Below are 16,898 nucleotides of genomic sequence, written 5' to 3' on the forward strand. Positions count from 1 at the left end.
CAAAATCAATAGGGGTCATCTGCTGGTGATGACCAAGTTTGCTAACAAGTTTGACGACCTTTGACCCAAACTTACTCTGTGTATCAATTTGAAAAGCTTTGGTCTACTACCAACTTAATGGGGGATGAACATGTGCAAATCAATATACCTTCCGTTGCTTGAAAACAGAAACAAAACCCGCTCTTGTCCTGACCAGGAATGTATACACATCAGGAAATGTCAATTAAATAAAATGATCCAAATGGTTTATTTTTTCGGCCTGGTCACTTGTTGAAGGCTGTCTGTGTCAAATTTATCAATTGGAATATTCAGTCATGTGCTAATACTTATTCAAGAAATGAAATCCACTTATTAGTCAATTTGACAGCTGAATGATAACCAGCATTGCGTTAGTTACAAGAGCACCCCCAGCACATCCCAACACTTGTCTGTATGCCTCCAACAAGGGACATTACTTGGCAATTATTTAAACAAGATTTATGAACCTTGCTTCATTTAGGCATACTGTCACTGGTAACATGAATGTGAACAGATTTTCATGTGAATATTTTGAACTGTGTTTTACCTATGGCCCAAGTGCCAGTTTTAAAATCTGTTTAAAAAGCCTACCTTGACATCGGTCATGAGAAAATCAAATGGCAAAAATAGTAGACAAGCTTATTGTTTTCATATTTAATAAGAAAGGCATTTATGGTTGACGTAATCAAGCATTTATAACTGCTTCTATGAAACATTGTTTACAAATAGACATATGGGCTATGCAGGAATTATCGAGTAGACATGCTACAGTTGTAAAATATTATCAGAGAAATACATTCAATGGTATGAAGAAATATTTCAACCAAAACAAACAAAAACAATCTATTTATTTGTTTTAAGCTCACAGCTTTGTTAGTTCTCAAAACTATAATGTAATTCATTTAGAACAAATGTCCTTTTATTTATTGAATTCGTTAGGTTTTATTTAACATAGTAACTATTATGAACACACTTTACAAAACAAAAATGAGGTAAACCATAATAAAATAAGACCTTAGTAAATGTTAAACACTATCCCCTGCAGTTACACTTGATAGAAACTCAATGCCTCAAACAATTTACATCTTTGATCTTCAAAAAGTGAATGAAAAAAATTCTGGAATACCAAGATGAGCCATTTCGTAATAAGTATAAAAGCAACAACTAATAATGAACACTTTTCTTGATACTGTTTCTGAATCATTATGGCAAACAGTGATTAACGCAACAGTAACACAAATGTATAACACTCTACATATATCATGACAACTTTCAAGCTATTTACAATGAGTTATAACGGTGTCTTCGGCACAACCAAATTTCAACTGATCACAGCTTTATTACAATTCAAAGAATAAATACAGCTTACTTTTGTACAAATCTCCGAAACAAGTGTCCAAGTAAAGAATATAACAAAATACTTCAATAATGGTCTTAAAAAATTAGTGCAACTTTTGCTGAATGTCACGACGAGAGATAAATGAAAAAGAAAACGGAAATTCGTGGCTCTGATAAAAGTAAGTCTCACAAAAAATGTGTTAACATGTTCATACGGTTTCCTTCAAGTTAGATATTAATACCATCGGGTCAAGCTGAAAATCAACTTATACCACAAAATTTTAATAGAAGTCGTAAAAAATAAAATAATTCCAAAGATGTCCTACATGTATATTTCTAAAAATGACAAAATAAAGCATCATAGGTTAACCAGTCATTGAAGAGATTTCCAGATCAAGCCCAAAATTTTACATTGCTTATTGCTATTTAAATTGTAACAAGACAAATAGGCACCATTAAACATCCTAGGATAAACAGTTATCCCAATTAGCCTTAAATCAACAAGCCATATATTTTACATTATGGAATTGCTATCGAAATTTTAACTAACCCATGCTTTGTATTTGGAATTCAAATAAGCCTGTCAGAGACTTTACCAGTGTCTGGCTTGCAGGCTAGTGCTTCTTTCCACAACAGGTAAATCTGGACCGCTTTTGTTTGACAGAATGATCTATCACAGTTGTTTATCAAATTAAGATATAGAAACATGATGTACAAAACACTTAACATGTACAATGCTTCCATAATATACATGCCAGCACAAAAAAAAATATATTCCTGCAATAAACCCTGGTTATGTGGTAATTTATTGACACATTTTTTTCACTCAAGAAAAAGTCCAAGCACACAAAATTACATTGCAAAGTAAGGTTGGTTTACACAATGTATACTTTGGAAACAAATTAACAACAGTGTTCAGCGGTAAAAGCAATGTGAATTCTACTTTGTATCTAATGCCCACTTTACATCAAATTACACCAACTAGCATTATGTCAGACTATTGACAAATCACATGTAAATGTATGAATGCCTATACTAAGTCATGTTTTACTGTACATAAATTGTATTTACAAATGAAGTATAGAGCCTACCAGTAATCTTTTTTTTTAATCACAAACTTAACAAACTCAAACTAAGAACCTGTCATTGAAAACAGTACCCATATTCACTATGTTTGACACTCAGACTCAAATCAGCATATTTTATTTTTGGTGAAGAATTGCTCTTACATGAGCAATATTTCTAAATGTTGGTGTGTCTGTTACTAAAACCAGTCCAACAATCAGACACAACTTTTACCAAGAATGCGAGTGAATATTGCCTCAGAGGAAGTGGTTTCTGACTTATTCCTTACTTCTGTATTGTTTTTGAAGGTACAAAAAGAACAGACAATATTCAGTATTTATGACTCTCTTAAACACATGACAAAATGTGTATAACACTATGCTGTACCCAAGTAATTCTTGTAAGTATAAATTTCAATAATCAGTCTTCATTTCCAAAAAATACTTAACATTGTACCTGCCATTTACGAGCCAATGAGCATGGCTTGACTTCTGAAAAGCTCAGCTGCAACCATATAGACACAGACAAGAGGAGTTTCTTTCTCAAGCCTTACTAAGTTTGATCACCTGGTTAACACTTATCTCAAAATAGATATATAAATGTTCACGCAAGATCATCGTATTTCTGTCATTATCTTATTGCAACAACCACAGCATAGTTTCCCTGCAATTACAAACTGTCAACATTATGTGTACACCATAATTCTGTGAATGTACCATTAAGACCACATGCTAGCACATAAGCCACTATGAAGCACTATTTCGGGATTAACGACCTCAAACACAGCAACAGCAGCTTAATTATTCACAATAATTTGCACTAGCTAGTTATGTCTGGGTATTAGTGGAGAAGGATAATGTTGACTCAAGACAGCGAGGGGGGTAAATGTTCAGCCAATCCCGGAGGTACTGCTCTCCAGCTGTTTTAACTTCTTTATCTGAAATTATAAAAAAATGCACTACATTCTAGTTCCAATTTTAAGCAATAGGTCATATATAATTCAAATAAAATTGAACACCACTGACATAAAAATACATAACACCCTTCCAACTATTAATTGATTTAAAATGTGCTTTTACATAAAGCAACCAGATACAAATACCAAAGAAATCACAACAAAAATGTTTATGCCTAAATTATCAGATTAAGGAAAAACATGCTGTACAAGTTAAAACAATTACAGAGTTTCAATATTGGGCCAACCAGAGAATTTGAGTGGAACTGGTTAATTTATAAACTAACGTGTTAATTTCGCAACAACAAAGGCTAAATAATAAAACTTTTGCTTATAAGACACATAATAGTTAAAGGATGTCATTGATAATCTGTGAAAGCAATAAAATTCCGCAATAATTAGCGAGGTGTTGACTGGGCTGTGCCCTAATTATCGGATTTGTTGTCACACCAGCAGATGCACTTGACTTATTACAGTGACAGAATCGATTATCATGCAGGCCTAGTGGGCAATGCTTATGCCATTTGAAGAAACTATTTTTGAAAAATTGTTGTCGCAATAAATTTGCCGAATTTGAAAAGTTGTCACCACTTTTGCGATTTTGTCGCAAATGGCGATTGCCAGCGGGAAACCTAGTTTAAAATATATGCCAAAACAAACAACAAAAAGTCTTGAAAATGAGTTTTCGATGTGGTAAAAGTCTTTTGGGATGTTTTGCAATTGTACAATAAATATACAGTAAATCTAGAATTTAATTTTTTTTGAAAATATGTGTGTTTTTACGAAATGTTACATGCAACTTACCTTGTGTTTTGGACAGAGCAGTGAAAAGTTTTCCTCGTCCAGATAGCAGTCTGAAATATGAGCATAGCATTACTTTAGTTTAAGCCTACCATATTTATATTTTACCACAATTTTTAAACAAATTATTACAACATAACCATGCTTGTTGGCACAATGTTAGGCGATTATGAGGTCTTGTTCTTTTAAGGGGAAATCAAGAGTTCAATGAGACATCTTTCCCAGCTTTGTACCCACCAGCCTAACTTAAGTGTGCTTAGACTGGGACTCAAACCATGAACACTTGAGGAGAAGTTGTGTGCCAACCAGGCAAACATTACATCCGACTGTATTTGTTCAGTATCAGGATTGTTTTTTCAATAGCAATTTTACCTCCTACAAATATGCATGCAATTACCTGCCCTAAGACTTGTTAGCAGTCAGCAGGTAAAATGTATCCAATATTCAAATGTAGCTTTTAAAGCATTCATGATTTTATAACATATAACAATTTAAGTTGCTATTTAATTGAAATAAAGTCAAACCACTGTATCAACTTTGCTCCTTCATTTCTCATATTTGTAGGTACCATACTAGAAATTTTGGGAAAATTAGCAGAAAGTACTATGATTCAAACACTGCAAGAACATGACTTTTACCTGAATCCTGAGCACATGCATGGTGAAATTTCTGCTGGCAGCCTTTGTTAAGGCACCCAATCATGGCACCCTCTTCATTGCACTTCGAACATGGCTAGATATAAAATTAACAAAACATTATTTGGTACCACACACTGGTAAGTCTACATTAGGAAGCTTACAAAAAGAACTAACAAAAATGTCACATTTAACACATGTATACTCATGAACTATGTACCTGAAAGAAACACTTTAAGTCAGAGAACTCAAACGTACAAACACTGTCGTAAGCCACAATAATCACATTTGCCAAAACTCCTAACATCAATTTGCTAACTAACATACATTATGTGATAATTTTATTATTATTAATTTATGTTATGACAATGTTACATTGAGCCCTCAAAATATATTTCCTTGTTATACTTACTTAAAAATAAATAAATCCTTTATCATATTGGAAGTATACTAAACTTCATATTTTTATTTATAATTTTCTACTCACAGTTTGACTTGAAATCCTGACAGCTTCCTGAAGCCCATAAATCTTTGGTCCAATCAGAAAGACACCATCTGAGTACACGGCACAGCTCTCATGGACCCATACCTCCTTCCATTCGCTGGTTTCCCTGGCAACACTGCCTGACCGCCGGCCACTCCGGATGGACTTACTGGTGCTCGCCTGGCTGTCGTCAGATTTGCGTTTCTTCACATTTCCCAAGGTCACCTTTGGACTGAGCTCTAACAGGTCTGTTGACATAGTCTCAACAGTGTAAGGTCCGAATAAGTCCCCGAGGAATTTGTAACTGCTGTGTTTACCACAAAGAGCACACGCCCAATTTTCGCTGTCCAAATTGTCACTGTTGGGAGTGAGTACAGACTTATCAGAGGGCAAGTGCGAGATCTCAATTCTTGTTACATTTTGAGCTACCACCTTAGACCTTTTGGAACCCTTTGAGTCTATCTCATCAAATGGATCATTTATTACAAAACACTTATCAGGAGTTTCTTTACTACCTTCAACAACAATTTTCGGTCCTTTAAAGTTTGCCCATTTGTCTTTTTTCTCTCTTCTTTTTTTTGATTCCACATCATGAGCCTTGATTGACTTAAAATTTTGTTTCTTTGGACCGGTTTCAAAATCAGGATCATCGTCTTCAAATGTGTTTGACTTTTTCTTTGTATATTTTCTTTTCACTTTTGGCTGTTTATTTTTAACACATTTTGCTTTGTTTTCATAATCCTCCGATTTTTTCATCTCAATAACTTTACTGTCTTCCCTAATCTTTTTATCACAATTTTTAGAACTCATTTTAACATCTTCACCTTCAAATTCAAGAATATTTGGATGAAGATCTGTCACACTTTCCTCTACAAGAGTAAATTTAAACTCACAGCTCTCCTGAGTTTCACTTTTGGAATCGTCAGAATCAAGATCAATTACATCTTTTACTGTAATGTCATTAATAGCTACCTTTTTATCAACATTTCCATCACTTGAATCAGAGTCTATTTCAATTACTTCTTCATATTTCATTACCTCTTCTTTCACTAAATTTTTGTCAGCTTTTTTATCATTATCAGAGTCCTCACAAGGCTTGATTACAGCTGGAGACAGACTAGGTCTTACTCCATTTATGTCCTGTGTTTTTGTTTCTCTTGCAGGCTTCGCAGGATGGTTGTGGGCCTTTTCAAGCTCATTTTGTTCCTTTTTGGCCAATTTTCTTGTTTTCACAGAATCTTTCACACAAGCTCTTTTTGTTTCAGGGCTTGATTTACTAGTTTTAACAACTTCAGGTTTAGTTTCTTTATTTTTCTCTTTATCTGAACTATTTTTCTCATCATCAGACACCTCGAGAGACAATTTCTTTTTCTGTTTCTTTAAGTTTGAAACATTATTTGTTTCTTTTGTTAATACTTTAACTGAATCATTTACATGGCTTGACTTAGGTGGGGAAGAATTTCTAGATTTTGCAGGTGAGTTGTTTCTGGACTTTGAAGGGGAATTACTCCTGGAGCTTGATTCCCCACTGTGTTTGCTACTTTGCCTTTTACTGTTTGCCTTTTTCTTACTAGTGCTAGTCTTTAAATGTCCATTTTTCTTCGCATTATGGTTCATATCTGTAGGCAATGTAATATTTTTCACAGCCTTATTTTTTGGTTTTGCAGTTGTCAAATACTCTTCCTCTTCTTCAATGAACACAAAATCTCCCTGAAAGAAAGAAGTATCCTTATACTTGACTGGCATTTTTCTTGGTCTTGAGCGCCCAGAACTGACCATCGTGACTGTTCCATTCCCATTATCCAACCCCACAGGCCCGTCGACCATGTCACCATAAGGGCTTGTGTAACCAAGAGAATCCTGATCTGAATCACACATGCTGTGATCTACTGTAAACCTATTCAAACTTCTTGTTTTTCTACGGTTTGTAAAACACAAGCTTGTCACATTTTCCTTATCTCTGCTGAATGCTCTCCTCCTTCCTTTCGCTGAAAATTTGGACTTTGGCTGCCAGTTTGAGATCACAACAGAGTCAACAATATCTACATTATCATTGTCTGAGATATCTTTACTTTTACCACCATTAACTACACAGTCTTGATCAAGTTCACAGAAACCATCATCAATTGTTTCAACATCATCACAGCCAAGTTGATCATACTCATACTCACTCGTATTTGGACTTTCACTGAGTGATCCTGCACTACCAACTCTTAACCGAACTGAGCTTCTAACTGTATTCATTTTATTGCTTAATGCCCTGTTTGATTCTAAGCCAACAGCCAATTTAGCCTCTGTTTTTTCACAAATGTTTAAAATTGAGATACTGTCATGAGTTTCAGAAAAGGTTTCAGCAGAATTATTAAGTTTGGACTGTACTTCATCACAAGTAACTTCATTGGCCTCACTTTTGCCATAATTAGAAAATGGAACCATATTGTCATTTTCCTTTTCTGTCTGAAACACTTCTTCACCTTCATCTACAAGTTGACTAGGCAAATCAGATTTGTTAACATCAGCATCAGAATTCTGTCCAGTACATTTCGATGTTTCAGTTACAAGTTCGCTGTCTTTGGACACATTTAACTGTGTACAGGCAGAAGTTTCATTCATTTCCATTTCACTGTGACCTTTAAAACTGTCAATCTCCTCACTTTTAGTTCCACAAACAATATCATCAATTCGACCTAAACTTTGATCAGAAGCCTCTTGTTCTGTATCACCTTCAGTAGAGTGCTCATTTTCATAAATCACATTTGTGTCTTTTTCAGATCCATTTTGCTCTTTATCTGTTTGGCAATCGGAAATGTTGTGCTCACTATCTGCTGCAAAGGTGTCATTTCTGGTGTCAGTGTTTGTATTATGTAATGGTATAGAATGATTGTCTACTGCCTGTTCACTGTTACACTCATACCTGGTTTCTGGGTTATGACCTGGATCAGAATTCCACTTTGACTGTTCAAGATCATCTTTAGCTACTCTCATTAAAATCATCTTTTTTGGCTGACAACACATTTCACTATCTTCTAGCTTACGTTTTTTAGATGGACTTGCTTCAACACCTTGACATATAGCAGATTTACTAGATGAGGTAGTTTTCATACTTTCAGGGGTTTCTTTAAATATATTTTCCGGGTTATCCTGTGATGTATTAAAATGATCTAGCGCTTTATTGTCACTTAAAGTATCCATGTTAGATGCTTCATGTTCAGGCATTGTTGTCTGTATGCCAGATGGTTTATCAAATGTCAGATATGCACCAGATGGAGATTTACTAGGACTTGCTTTACCAGCAGTCTGAGTTTTAGATTTCCCAGACTTTTTAGCCTGTTTTACATGTTTTTCAGGCATCTGACAAAACCTTTGTAGTGACTGTAATGGGCCATCAGGGTTGCTGGCTGGTTTAGGGGCAGGCTTTTGTGACAATTCTTGAGTCAACTGTTTGGAAGACATACATGCTGGTTTGTTTGGTGTAGGACTATTGTTTGTACAGTTCTGGTAGGGAATGTTATACACTGGAGAACAATGTTGAGAATATGGTGAAGGATTGCTTCGCTGGCTAGCTGGAGAATGCACTGCACTTGGTGAAAACTGCATGTGAGCTTGAGATTGTGAGCTTGAATACTGTGAACTTGGGTACTGACCATAGCCAACACCAAACTGATTAACAACGTCTCTGCTATAACACTGTACAGGCTGGCTAGGAGATGAGACCGATACTTGAAGCTGGTGGGAGGGAGGAGAAGCAATCATGTTAAGGCCCTGGTGAGCTCTTTGTTGACCCTGGGTGGTAGGGGACGGCACCATGTTATGGCCCTGTTGAGTTCGATGTTGGCCTTGTGTGGTAGGTGAGGGAACCATGTTATGACCCTGGTGAGCTCTATATTGGCCCTGGGTGGGAGGGGAGGGAATAACTTCATGGCGCTGGTGAGCTCTTAGTTGGCCCTGGGTGGGAGGGGATGGCACCATGTCATGTCCCTGTTGAGTTCGATGTTGGCCCTGTGTGGTAGGAGAGGGAACCATGTTATGACCTTGGTGAGCTCTATATTGGCCCTGGGTGGGAGGGGAAGGAACAACGTCATGGCCCTGTTGAGCTCTATGTTGGCCATGGTTTGGTGTGTGGTGCCCAAACATCCCTTGCTGCATGGAGTCCATGGTTTGTTGGTGTGTCTGCATGGACATTCTCCACTGGTCTTGAACCATGTCCGGTATAGGAGACTGAACATTCCCCATCCCTGGGCTGTGCATTGAACATGGGCTTGCACCTTGAATAAACATTAAAAAATGTTACTGTTAAGTTTCCAGAAAATCTCTCCTTTTTTTATAAATGCTGAAGTCAAAAATATTTCTACCAGAGTTTTTTTATATTCAAAAATAAATTGATATGGAATAAAATCTTTCACAACAAGAAATTACTGCATCCCTACCTGTGACACTGTGCGAGCTACGTTGAGAATGTGGACTGTGCATCATTCCTCCTGGAGCAGGGCTCACAGGTGACATGCCAACCTCCCGCTGCATGTGCAAGGACATGCCAAACTCCCGACCCGCCATGTGTGGGGATGTATTGGCGTAAGTGAACTGACCAGAATCACCAGTCATTTGTCTACAGCTATCTTGCTGCTGTTGCTGCATGGAACCGTACTGCGATGAAGGTTGCTGAACGTTATAATGTCCCGACCTTGCCTGGGATAATGGAATTTGCACATTATGGTTTGTTGGATATGATGAGTTTGCCATATGGAGGATATTGTTGGCAACATCCTGAGGATTTTGAACGGAGCTTCTCAGATGAGGATGGGGGTTCCGAACTGAAGAAAGTGACCTTGTTGGTGATCCAGGCACTTGACCAGGGAAGCGGTACTGTGAATTTCCTGTGGCCGCCATTGACCCCATGTTAAACTGTTGACCACCAGGGCCAGGTGTTAGTGCTGAGTAGGAAAAGCCTTGCTGAGGGAAGCCACTGTTGATGTTCTGCTGTTGGCAAAGTCTGTATGGAGACTGTGAACTCATCATAGAAGCCGCTTCATCATGATAGCTGGCATCGGTGTCCGTGTTTCTCTGCAATAAAAGACATAATACAATATTTTTCCCCGAAATATTAAGCAATCAACATCAAAAATTCTATGAAAATATTGTATGTTAATAAAATGCTTTTGTCCTCTATCTGTATCCATTCCATTTTCTAAACATACACATTTTTCATTCCGAAAATGTGTTTAAATTAGGCATGCAAACGAATATTCGATCGCTTGGTATTCGAATGTCAAAATCAGTATTCCAATTTTCGATGTTTTTGTTGAATTAATAAATAAATAAACTTTTTGCCTACTGTGTTCTTCGTCTGTCTTGTTTTTACAATGATTGGCCCCTTATGCCAGAGGTGTGAACTTGATGACACTATACACGCATCATATCGGATATATATCGTCGGGAACTATAAACAGTCCCCGTAATTTTGCATTTACTGGCTGTTAGACAAGAGACATTAATCAAATTCTAATTATTTTGGGTACAATCAAATGACCATGCTAATTAAGGGTTTAAAAGATCGGCCTGTATACCAAAGTGTTGTCTTTACTGCTTATCAAGCTTGGCGATATTGCTCAAATCGCCGTGATGATATGAAGGACATGGGCTAGTTATGTGCTTTAAGCTATTTTCCATGTTTTCGATATAACACTCTTGCCTTGAAAAGTAACTGAATGATTTAGCGTTTAAGAATATAAATTATTTCCTGTATTGTTCTACAATACATAAGTCAAAATCGATGTTAAGCCATGGTGTCGTTTTCTATAAATATATTTCGTAAACATTAATCCCAGAACGAGGCTGCAAGTCCCAGGTTGGCCCATATTGTCCTTTTACCGGTAAAATACGAAATTCCCCGATCTTATTTTGCATTGTTTACAAATATGAACGCACAGGAATTGGAATAATTTGATATTTTTAAAAATGTATCGCTTTTTCTTGGGGCATATTCGGAAATGGGGAAATTCATAGGCTAATTTGTGGAACAATAAGTGTACCGTCGCTTGTACCGGATATGACAAAGAAGGGTAAGCTCCGACCATTACTTCAGTGAATAATATTTTACGACAATTCTAACAGGTTCATTTTGGTATTCGAATATTCGATTGAAAGAATTACCGAATATTCGAATATCAATTTTGCCATTCGTTTGCATCCCTAGTTTAAATGTGTTTAAAGAAATATGACCCACGAATAAGCTAGCTCTCTGATCGCCCTATTAACCATAATGTTAAATTTTGATGCCTGGTGCCGAATACAATTTTAATACTATGTGAAAGTTGTTTGCTTTCTTAATACTTATACATGAAACCAGAGATTTTTGCCCCCTGTTGTCAGGAATATTTGGTGAATTGACTATGAATGGACCAAAATGCCTGCTGATTTCACCTGATGACCTCAAAATTATCTTCTGGTCACACCCACAACCTTCATGACAAGTTTAAGGGCCATGAGTGCTGAAAATGTCATGTTATCACTGGGACAAGCTATTCACGTTCAAGGTTACTGTGACATTGACCTTTGACCTGATGAACTCAAAGAACACTCAGCAACCGTAATGTATGTACCTCTACCTGATGCTGCATGCTTCTGTTAGGATGCTCAATGCCTTGATTTACATGCATCAAGTTGTCACAGGGGCCTTGCTGGTTGTAGGATGATGGCAACTCCTGACATCCACCTGTGTAATGTATAAATATACAGATCATTAAATGGTGCAATGTTTCACAGCACAGGAAAGTATAAACTTATAAATGCATAATCAATTTGGTATTTTTTGTAACATAAGAAAGACCTTACAATTTAATGATACATGTAACAAACAGAGCATTTTTGGAGAAAGTAAAACAAGTCATTCCCCTTTCAAGGCGTTATGACTTTCCTCATTTGTTAAATTTATTAAAACTTTATTTATTTAGACCTGCTGGCACTCAGTTCTCAGGTAATTTACAAACCTCAAATAATATTTGTTTGTCAAAGTGATAGGATTTTCTACAAGTATGCGCACGATATTATTTTAATAATATTTTGAATGGTTTCCGAGTTATGGCCAAGAAACAACAACAATGACCATGAATGACATCTACAACATGAAGACTCTGCTGAAACCATGATTAACTTTTTTTGAACAAGAGACAATCTCATGAAATTACAACTGGTCAATACCAAGAGACTGTCTTAGAAGCTGCACATTGTGAAGAATAACAGGCCAGCTCTTCTGTGGAATGCACATCAACTGGAGGTGATTAGCTTGGAGGTGACAAACCTGAAATGAAAACAAGCCATCAAACTCACCCTGCCTTTAACAGCTTCATGGACAGCAACATTTAACTGGTCATAAGCCGGACATGTTTTCCGCTTGCAAGGATAATATTTGATATACATTAAATTCACTGATGCGCCTTTATACCCACTGAGACAAGCTTTATCAAAACTTTCAACAACATTGCAATTTACAGCTTTGCTGCTCCCATTATAGTTGATTGACAGCCAGAAGGCCTGGGAGTAATATTTCATGACGCATCTTCCAACCACGATCGAGGCTGCAGATCCTAACACCCCCATAATAATCTGACTTTGTAGATGTTAAAACGTTATAATCAGAAACTTCATCTTTCTTATCAATAAAACATGTAAGCAAAAATAGATGAAGCACATAAAGTGATGTATTTGATTGTGTTAGCGCAATCTTTCCAATGTTAACAAATCGGCAGTGACAGTCTGCTTCAAATCAGCAATGTTTAAAATGGCGAGTCTCATCTGTACATTACAATTAACAAGTCTCATCTGTACATTACAATTAACAATCATTGTATAAGGTTTAATAGTGCTTGACAACATTTGCCCCACATCCCTTCGAATTTTCTATCGCATTTTACAAACTTTCGTCATTAAATGAATGTGTTCTCAATGTTGATATTCTGATTGGCTGACATTCAATAGCTCCCCCTCCTGGTGATGTTTCACTATTTGGCACTTCCAAATGATTGGATTAGAAGATGACCGATTATGAATATACAGGTCGTCTGCTCATTACACAAATACACAGTAAGCTGCAATATGGCACAGACAAGGCACTTGGGAAGATGAAAGGGCAGTGCGGCATATTTTAAGCAGTCAATGGGACAGCATGGTGACACCTAGCGGGAACACTTTTATTACAAGTTTTACTTAATTTGTCTCAATTATGACAGCGGATTAAAGGCTGCCAATCTTTCCTGATGATTTCATAAAAAGGGCACTAACGTGATAGTTCATGCTAAAAGAGCATTTGTAAAAAGGGCACATCGCAAAATGGGGGCAGGGTGGGAAAAAAAAGAGGCACAGCCGGAACGCCCTCAAAAAACGGGCTAGTTGGAGCACTGTTTTACAGTAGTTTGTGATCCGTTTTAGATTTTAACAATAAAAACGAAATATTGCAATAATTTATGCTGTAACAGTTGCTAAGCATTATAGAGTATAAACATTGATAACTTCATGAAACATTCCTTAAAAATATCATTACAAAACAATGAAAAGTAAAACAACAGAGAAAAAAATAGCAGATGTGTATGTTGTTTTGTAATACCGATTGAAGTGTTCGAAGTCCGAAATTTCTAAATACGCCTGTAAACTCAGAACACAAAAATGACTCCAGCCATTGTTCGACTTGATCTTGCATTCCTACAGCTTCACAAATTGAGAATAAGGTTATGATTTCTCACAACATTCTACCATAATGGATGTGAGTCACGTGACGTCTAAACTTGTTTTCAACTTAAAAATAATTATTTAATCGATCATAAAATTGACTGTGTAAATCAAGGACTCCGGGATCGGTTTTGTCTTTCCTCACAATCCTTGATAAACACATCTAGTACTATAATGTGCTATATACACACATATACCGGTGTTCAAAGCCGCTAAAAAAATCAATAAAGCCTTTTTGTTCTATGCAATACGCAACTCTCTGACATATTATTTCAATAACACAACATTAGGAACAAAGAGCACAAATCAATACTCAAAGCAAGCTAGGGGTTTGCGCGGGAACATATCAAAGTCTATAACCTCGTTTTATTTTTTTAGGTTGAAAATCACTGTACGTATCATTTTTATCGGTTACAGGGTATTACAGGAATCCAGGGGATTTCAGGTGAAATCAACTGAAAACGTGAAATCCATTTAGAACACATTCATTTTGATTAATAAAGGAAATTGTAACTATATTAAAATAAACCTCATAAAGGGTTTATATTGATTTTTTTATAGAGATTGATAAAAAAAAACGAAGAAGTTAGAGCAATTTTTCGAAAATTGATCCGAAATCGAAGTGAAATCCAGTTTTCGAGAAGTGAAATCCACTCATTACTCCGGCATTCATTTTGTTTAATAAATAAAATTTATTGAAATCATATTGGAGTATGTCTCATAAAAGGTTTATTTTTAAATTAAATGTAATTGGTAAAAAAAACGAAGAAGTTAGAGCAAATCCACTTTTAAGAAATGAAATCCACTCATAACTCATTTATTAAAAAAAAAAATCACTTGTTGTAAATTTAACATGTGTTTTTAAAAAAATAATAATATTGATAACAAATTTGCGCTTGAAATCAAAGACCAAACGGCAACGACAGTAAATATTCGAGTTGTCGCTGTTTTTAGTTTAACACTCATTAAGTTAACACCAAAAGTGAAACAATGTATACCAACATTATATAGATCATTTTCTTTGGCGCGATGTTACTACACAATAGGAGGTCTTGAAATCTGGGGGGAAACTGGGGCAACCAACTTGTCGGACTTTGGTGACCACAAAACAAATTAATCGCACAGGCAGAGAATCGAAATCGGCTCGCCTTCCGGACAACCGGTCGCTGTTGAAACGTAAGTATAAATATTTTTCTTGACATGCGGCGTCATAATTTCGGCTGTAATATTTGCGTTACGACCTTCCTTTTATGTGGGAAGGCCGTCAGAAGGTTTAGTTTAAACATTTTTTTTAACGGTTGTGAAACAAAATATGACAACTTAAATTAATCACTCTTGTTGGCACGATGTTGCGCGAGAGAGTGTGTGATCTTGTGTTGTGGAGGAAAGCGGAGTACCCAGAGAAATCCCACTTGTCCGGCTCGGTGACCACAAACCAGACTCACATGCGCCTTGGTGAGAAGTGAGTGCATTAACCACTGCGTTAACAGGACAACGTTGTGCTTTCTGCAAAAGAGAATCCAATACTTATTGTATAACGTATTGTCCGGCACAAGGCTCACATGAGGTTTTAGATTAAGTATACCTTTAACTTCAGCTTTCATAGCTTGTCACTTTAAAGATGTTCGTCTGTTTCATTTTCCGTGACACATTTAAGTAGAAGTTAAATTGAACGTGTTTTCTCACTTGTATCGCCATTGTACCAATAAGTTAGCAACAGCTGTGTGTACTATTATGATCAGTAATTATATATTAGATGTTAATTTACTTTTCTTTGGATTTCGTTTGTCATACATGTTTTTATAAAATCTGGTTTTAACAATATATGGGATTCACATATGTTTTCCAATCACAAATCGCTGACGTGTAATGTAAAACAGAACGCACAGACTTATTTTTAAATAAATGGTATAGCACCGTTGATACTTCTAGCAAATGTAGTAACTATAGATTGCTTAAGAACGATTTTGGACGTAAGAGTTACTTAAGATATAGCTTCTCTTTACAAATTGTTAAAGATTCGAACTCGAAATCAACGTCTTCCAATCGAGACCGGCAGCTGGACAGGACTAGTATTTTCTAGTGTCCGTTGTATTGTGCAAACTTGCTAACAGAAATATTGGAGACGATAACCATTATCTAATCGGAAGTGCTCATAACAATAGCAGAAAGCGATCAGTTATCTACAATAAATACCATGTAAATCAGCATATACTTGATTTTTAATCCTTAATGTGTTTAGGGAACAACCAACTGTGCAAGTATAGAAAGTTATTTCAGTTTGTAAAGAGATATTAAATGCGTATTAACGCTGCTTAAACATATATACTTACATACGAACACCATATAAGAGTTACTTTAATAAGCAGCGTTGTTAAAAATATGTCGCGCCAATTATCGTTTGCCATGCATATATGTGTATATTGCATTTTCTTTTCCTCTAAAACAGCCTCGTTTCTTTTTGGTCTATCTTTGTCTCATACACTCATGCAGCCCGATATCATGAACTGTCTTTTTTTAAATAAACTTGTAAAAATCTCACTTGACTTGACATCAAACACATGCTCAAGGAACTTATCGCGAAGGCTACTTTAAGCAGCCCACGATTTTATTGCAGTTTATTAATTTAACTCAGTCATATTGTATTGCATTTAATGATTTACATGGATACATACCAAATGAACGACCATGTGAAAATAAAGGCAATAAGGAAATAAATATATTTTAAGATCGATTTTCCGGATTTACATGTACTATATATAGTTAAATACTCAAACGGATAATAACACGCGCACACACATACACACGCACGCACCCACGCAGAGACGCACATAAATAGACACACACACACACACGCACACGCACGCTCACACACACGCAC

The 16,898-nt window shown here is 36.3% G+C and overlaps 1 protein-coding gene across 2 annotated transcripts; it reads right to left on the reverse strand.

Moving 5' to 3' along the window:
• Nucleotides 1-657: 657 nt before the first annotated feature.
• Nucleotides 658-14,054, reverse strand: LOC128208043 (uncharacterized). Of its 2 annotated transcripts, none has more exons than XM_052911362.1 (8): nt 13,896-14,054; nt 12,494-12,593; nt 11,902-12,008; nt 9,724-10,357; nt 5,300-9,561; nt 4,816-4,909; nt 4,181-4,230; nt 658-3,358 (listed from the first exon to the last, which is right to left on the reverse strand). In XM_052911362.1, exons 1-8 carry the CDS (start codon nt 13,986-13,988, stop codon nt 3,311-3,313), a joined length of 5,388 nt encoding a protein of 1,795 aa, XP_052767322.1. In that variant the 5' UTR covers nt 13,989-14,054; the 3' UTR covers nt 658-3,310. The 2 variants fall into 2 exon arrangements, with proteins under 2 accessions (XP_052767322.1, XP_052767314.1); XM_052911354.1 differs by having other exon boundaries at nt 11,896-12,008.
• Nucleotides 14,055-16,898: the final 2,844 nt, after the last annotated feature.

This window comes from Mya arenaria, chromosome 2 (assembly GCF_026914265.1).
Source record: "Mya arenaria isolate MELC-2E11 chromosome 2, ASM2691426v1".
Classification (NCBI taxonomy): domain Eukaryota; kingdom Metazoa; phylum Mollusca; class Bivalvia; order Myida; family Myidae; genus Mya; species Mya arenaria.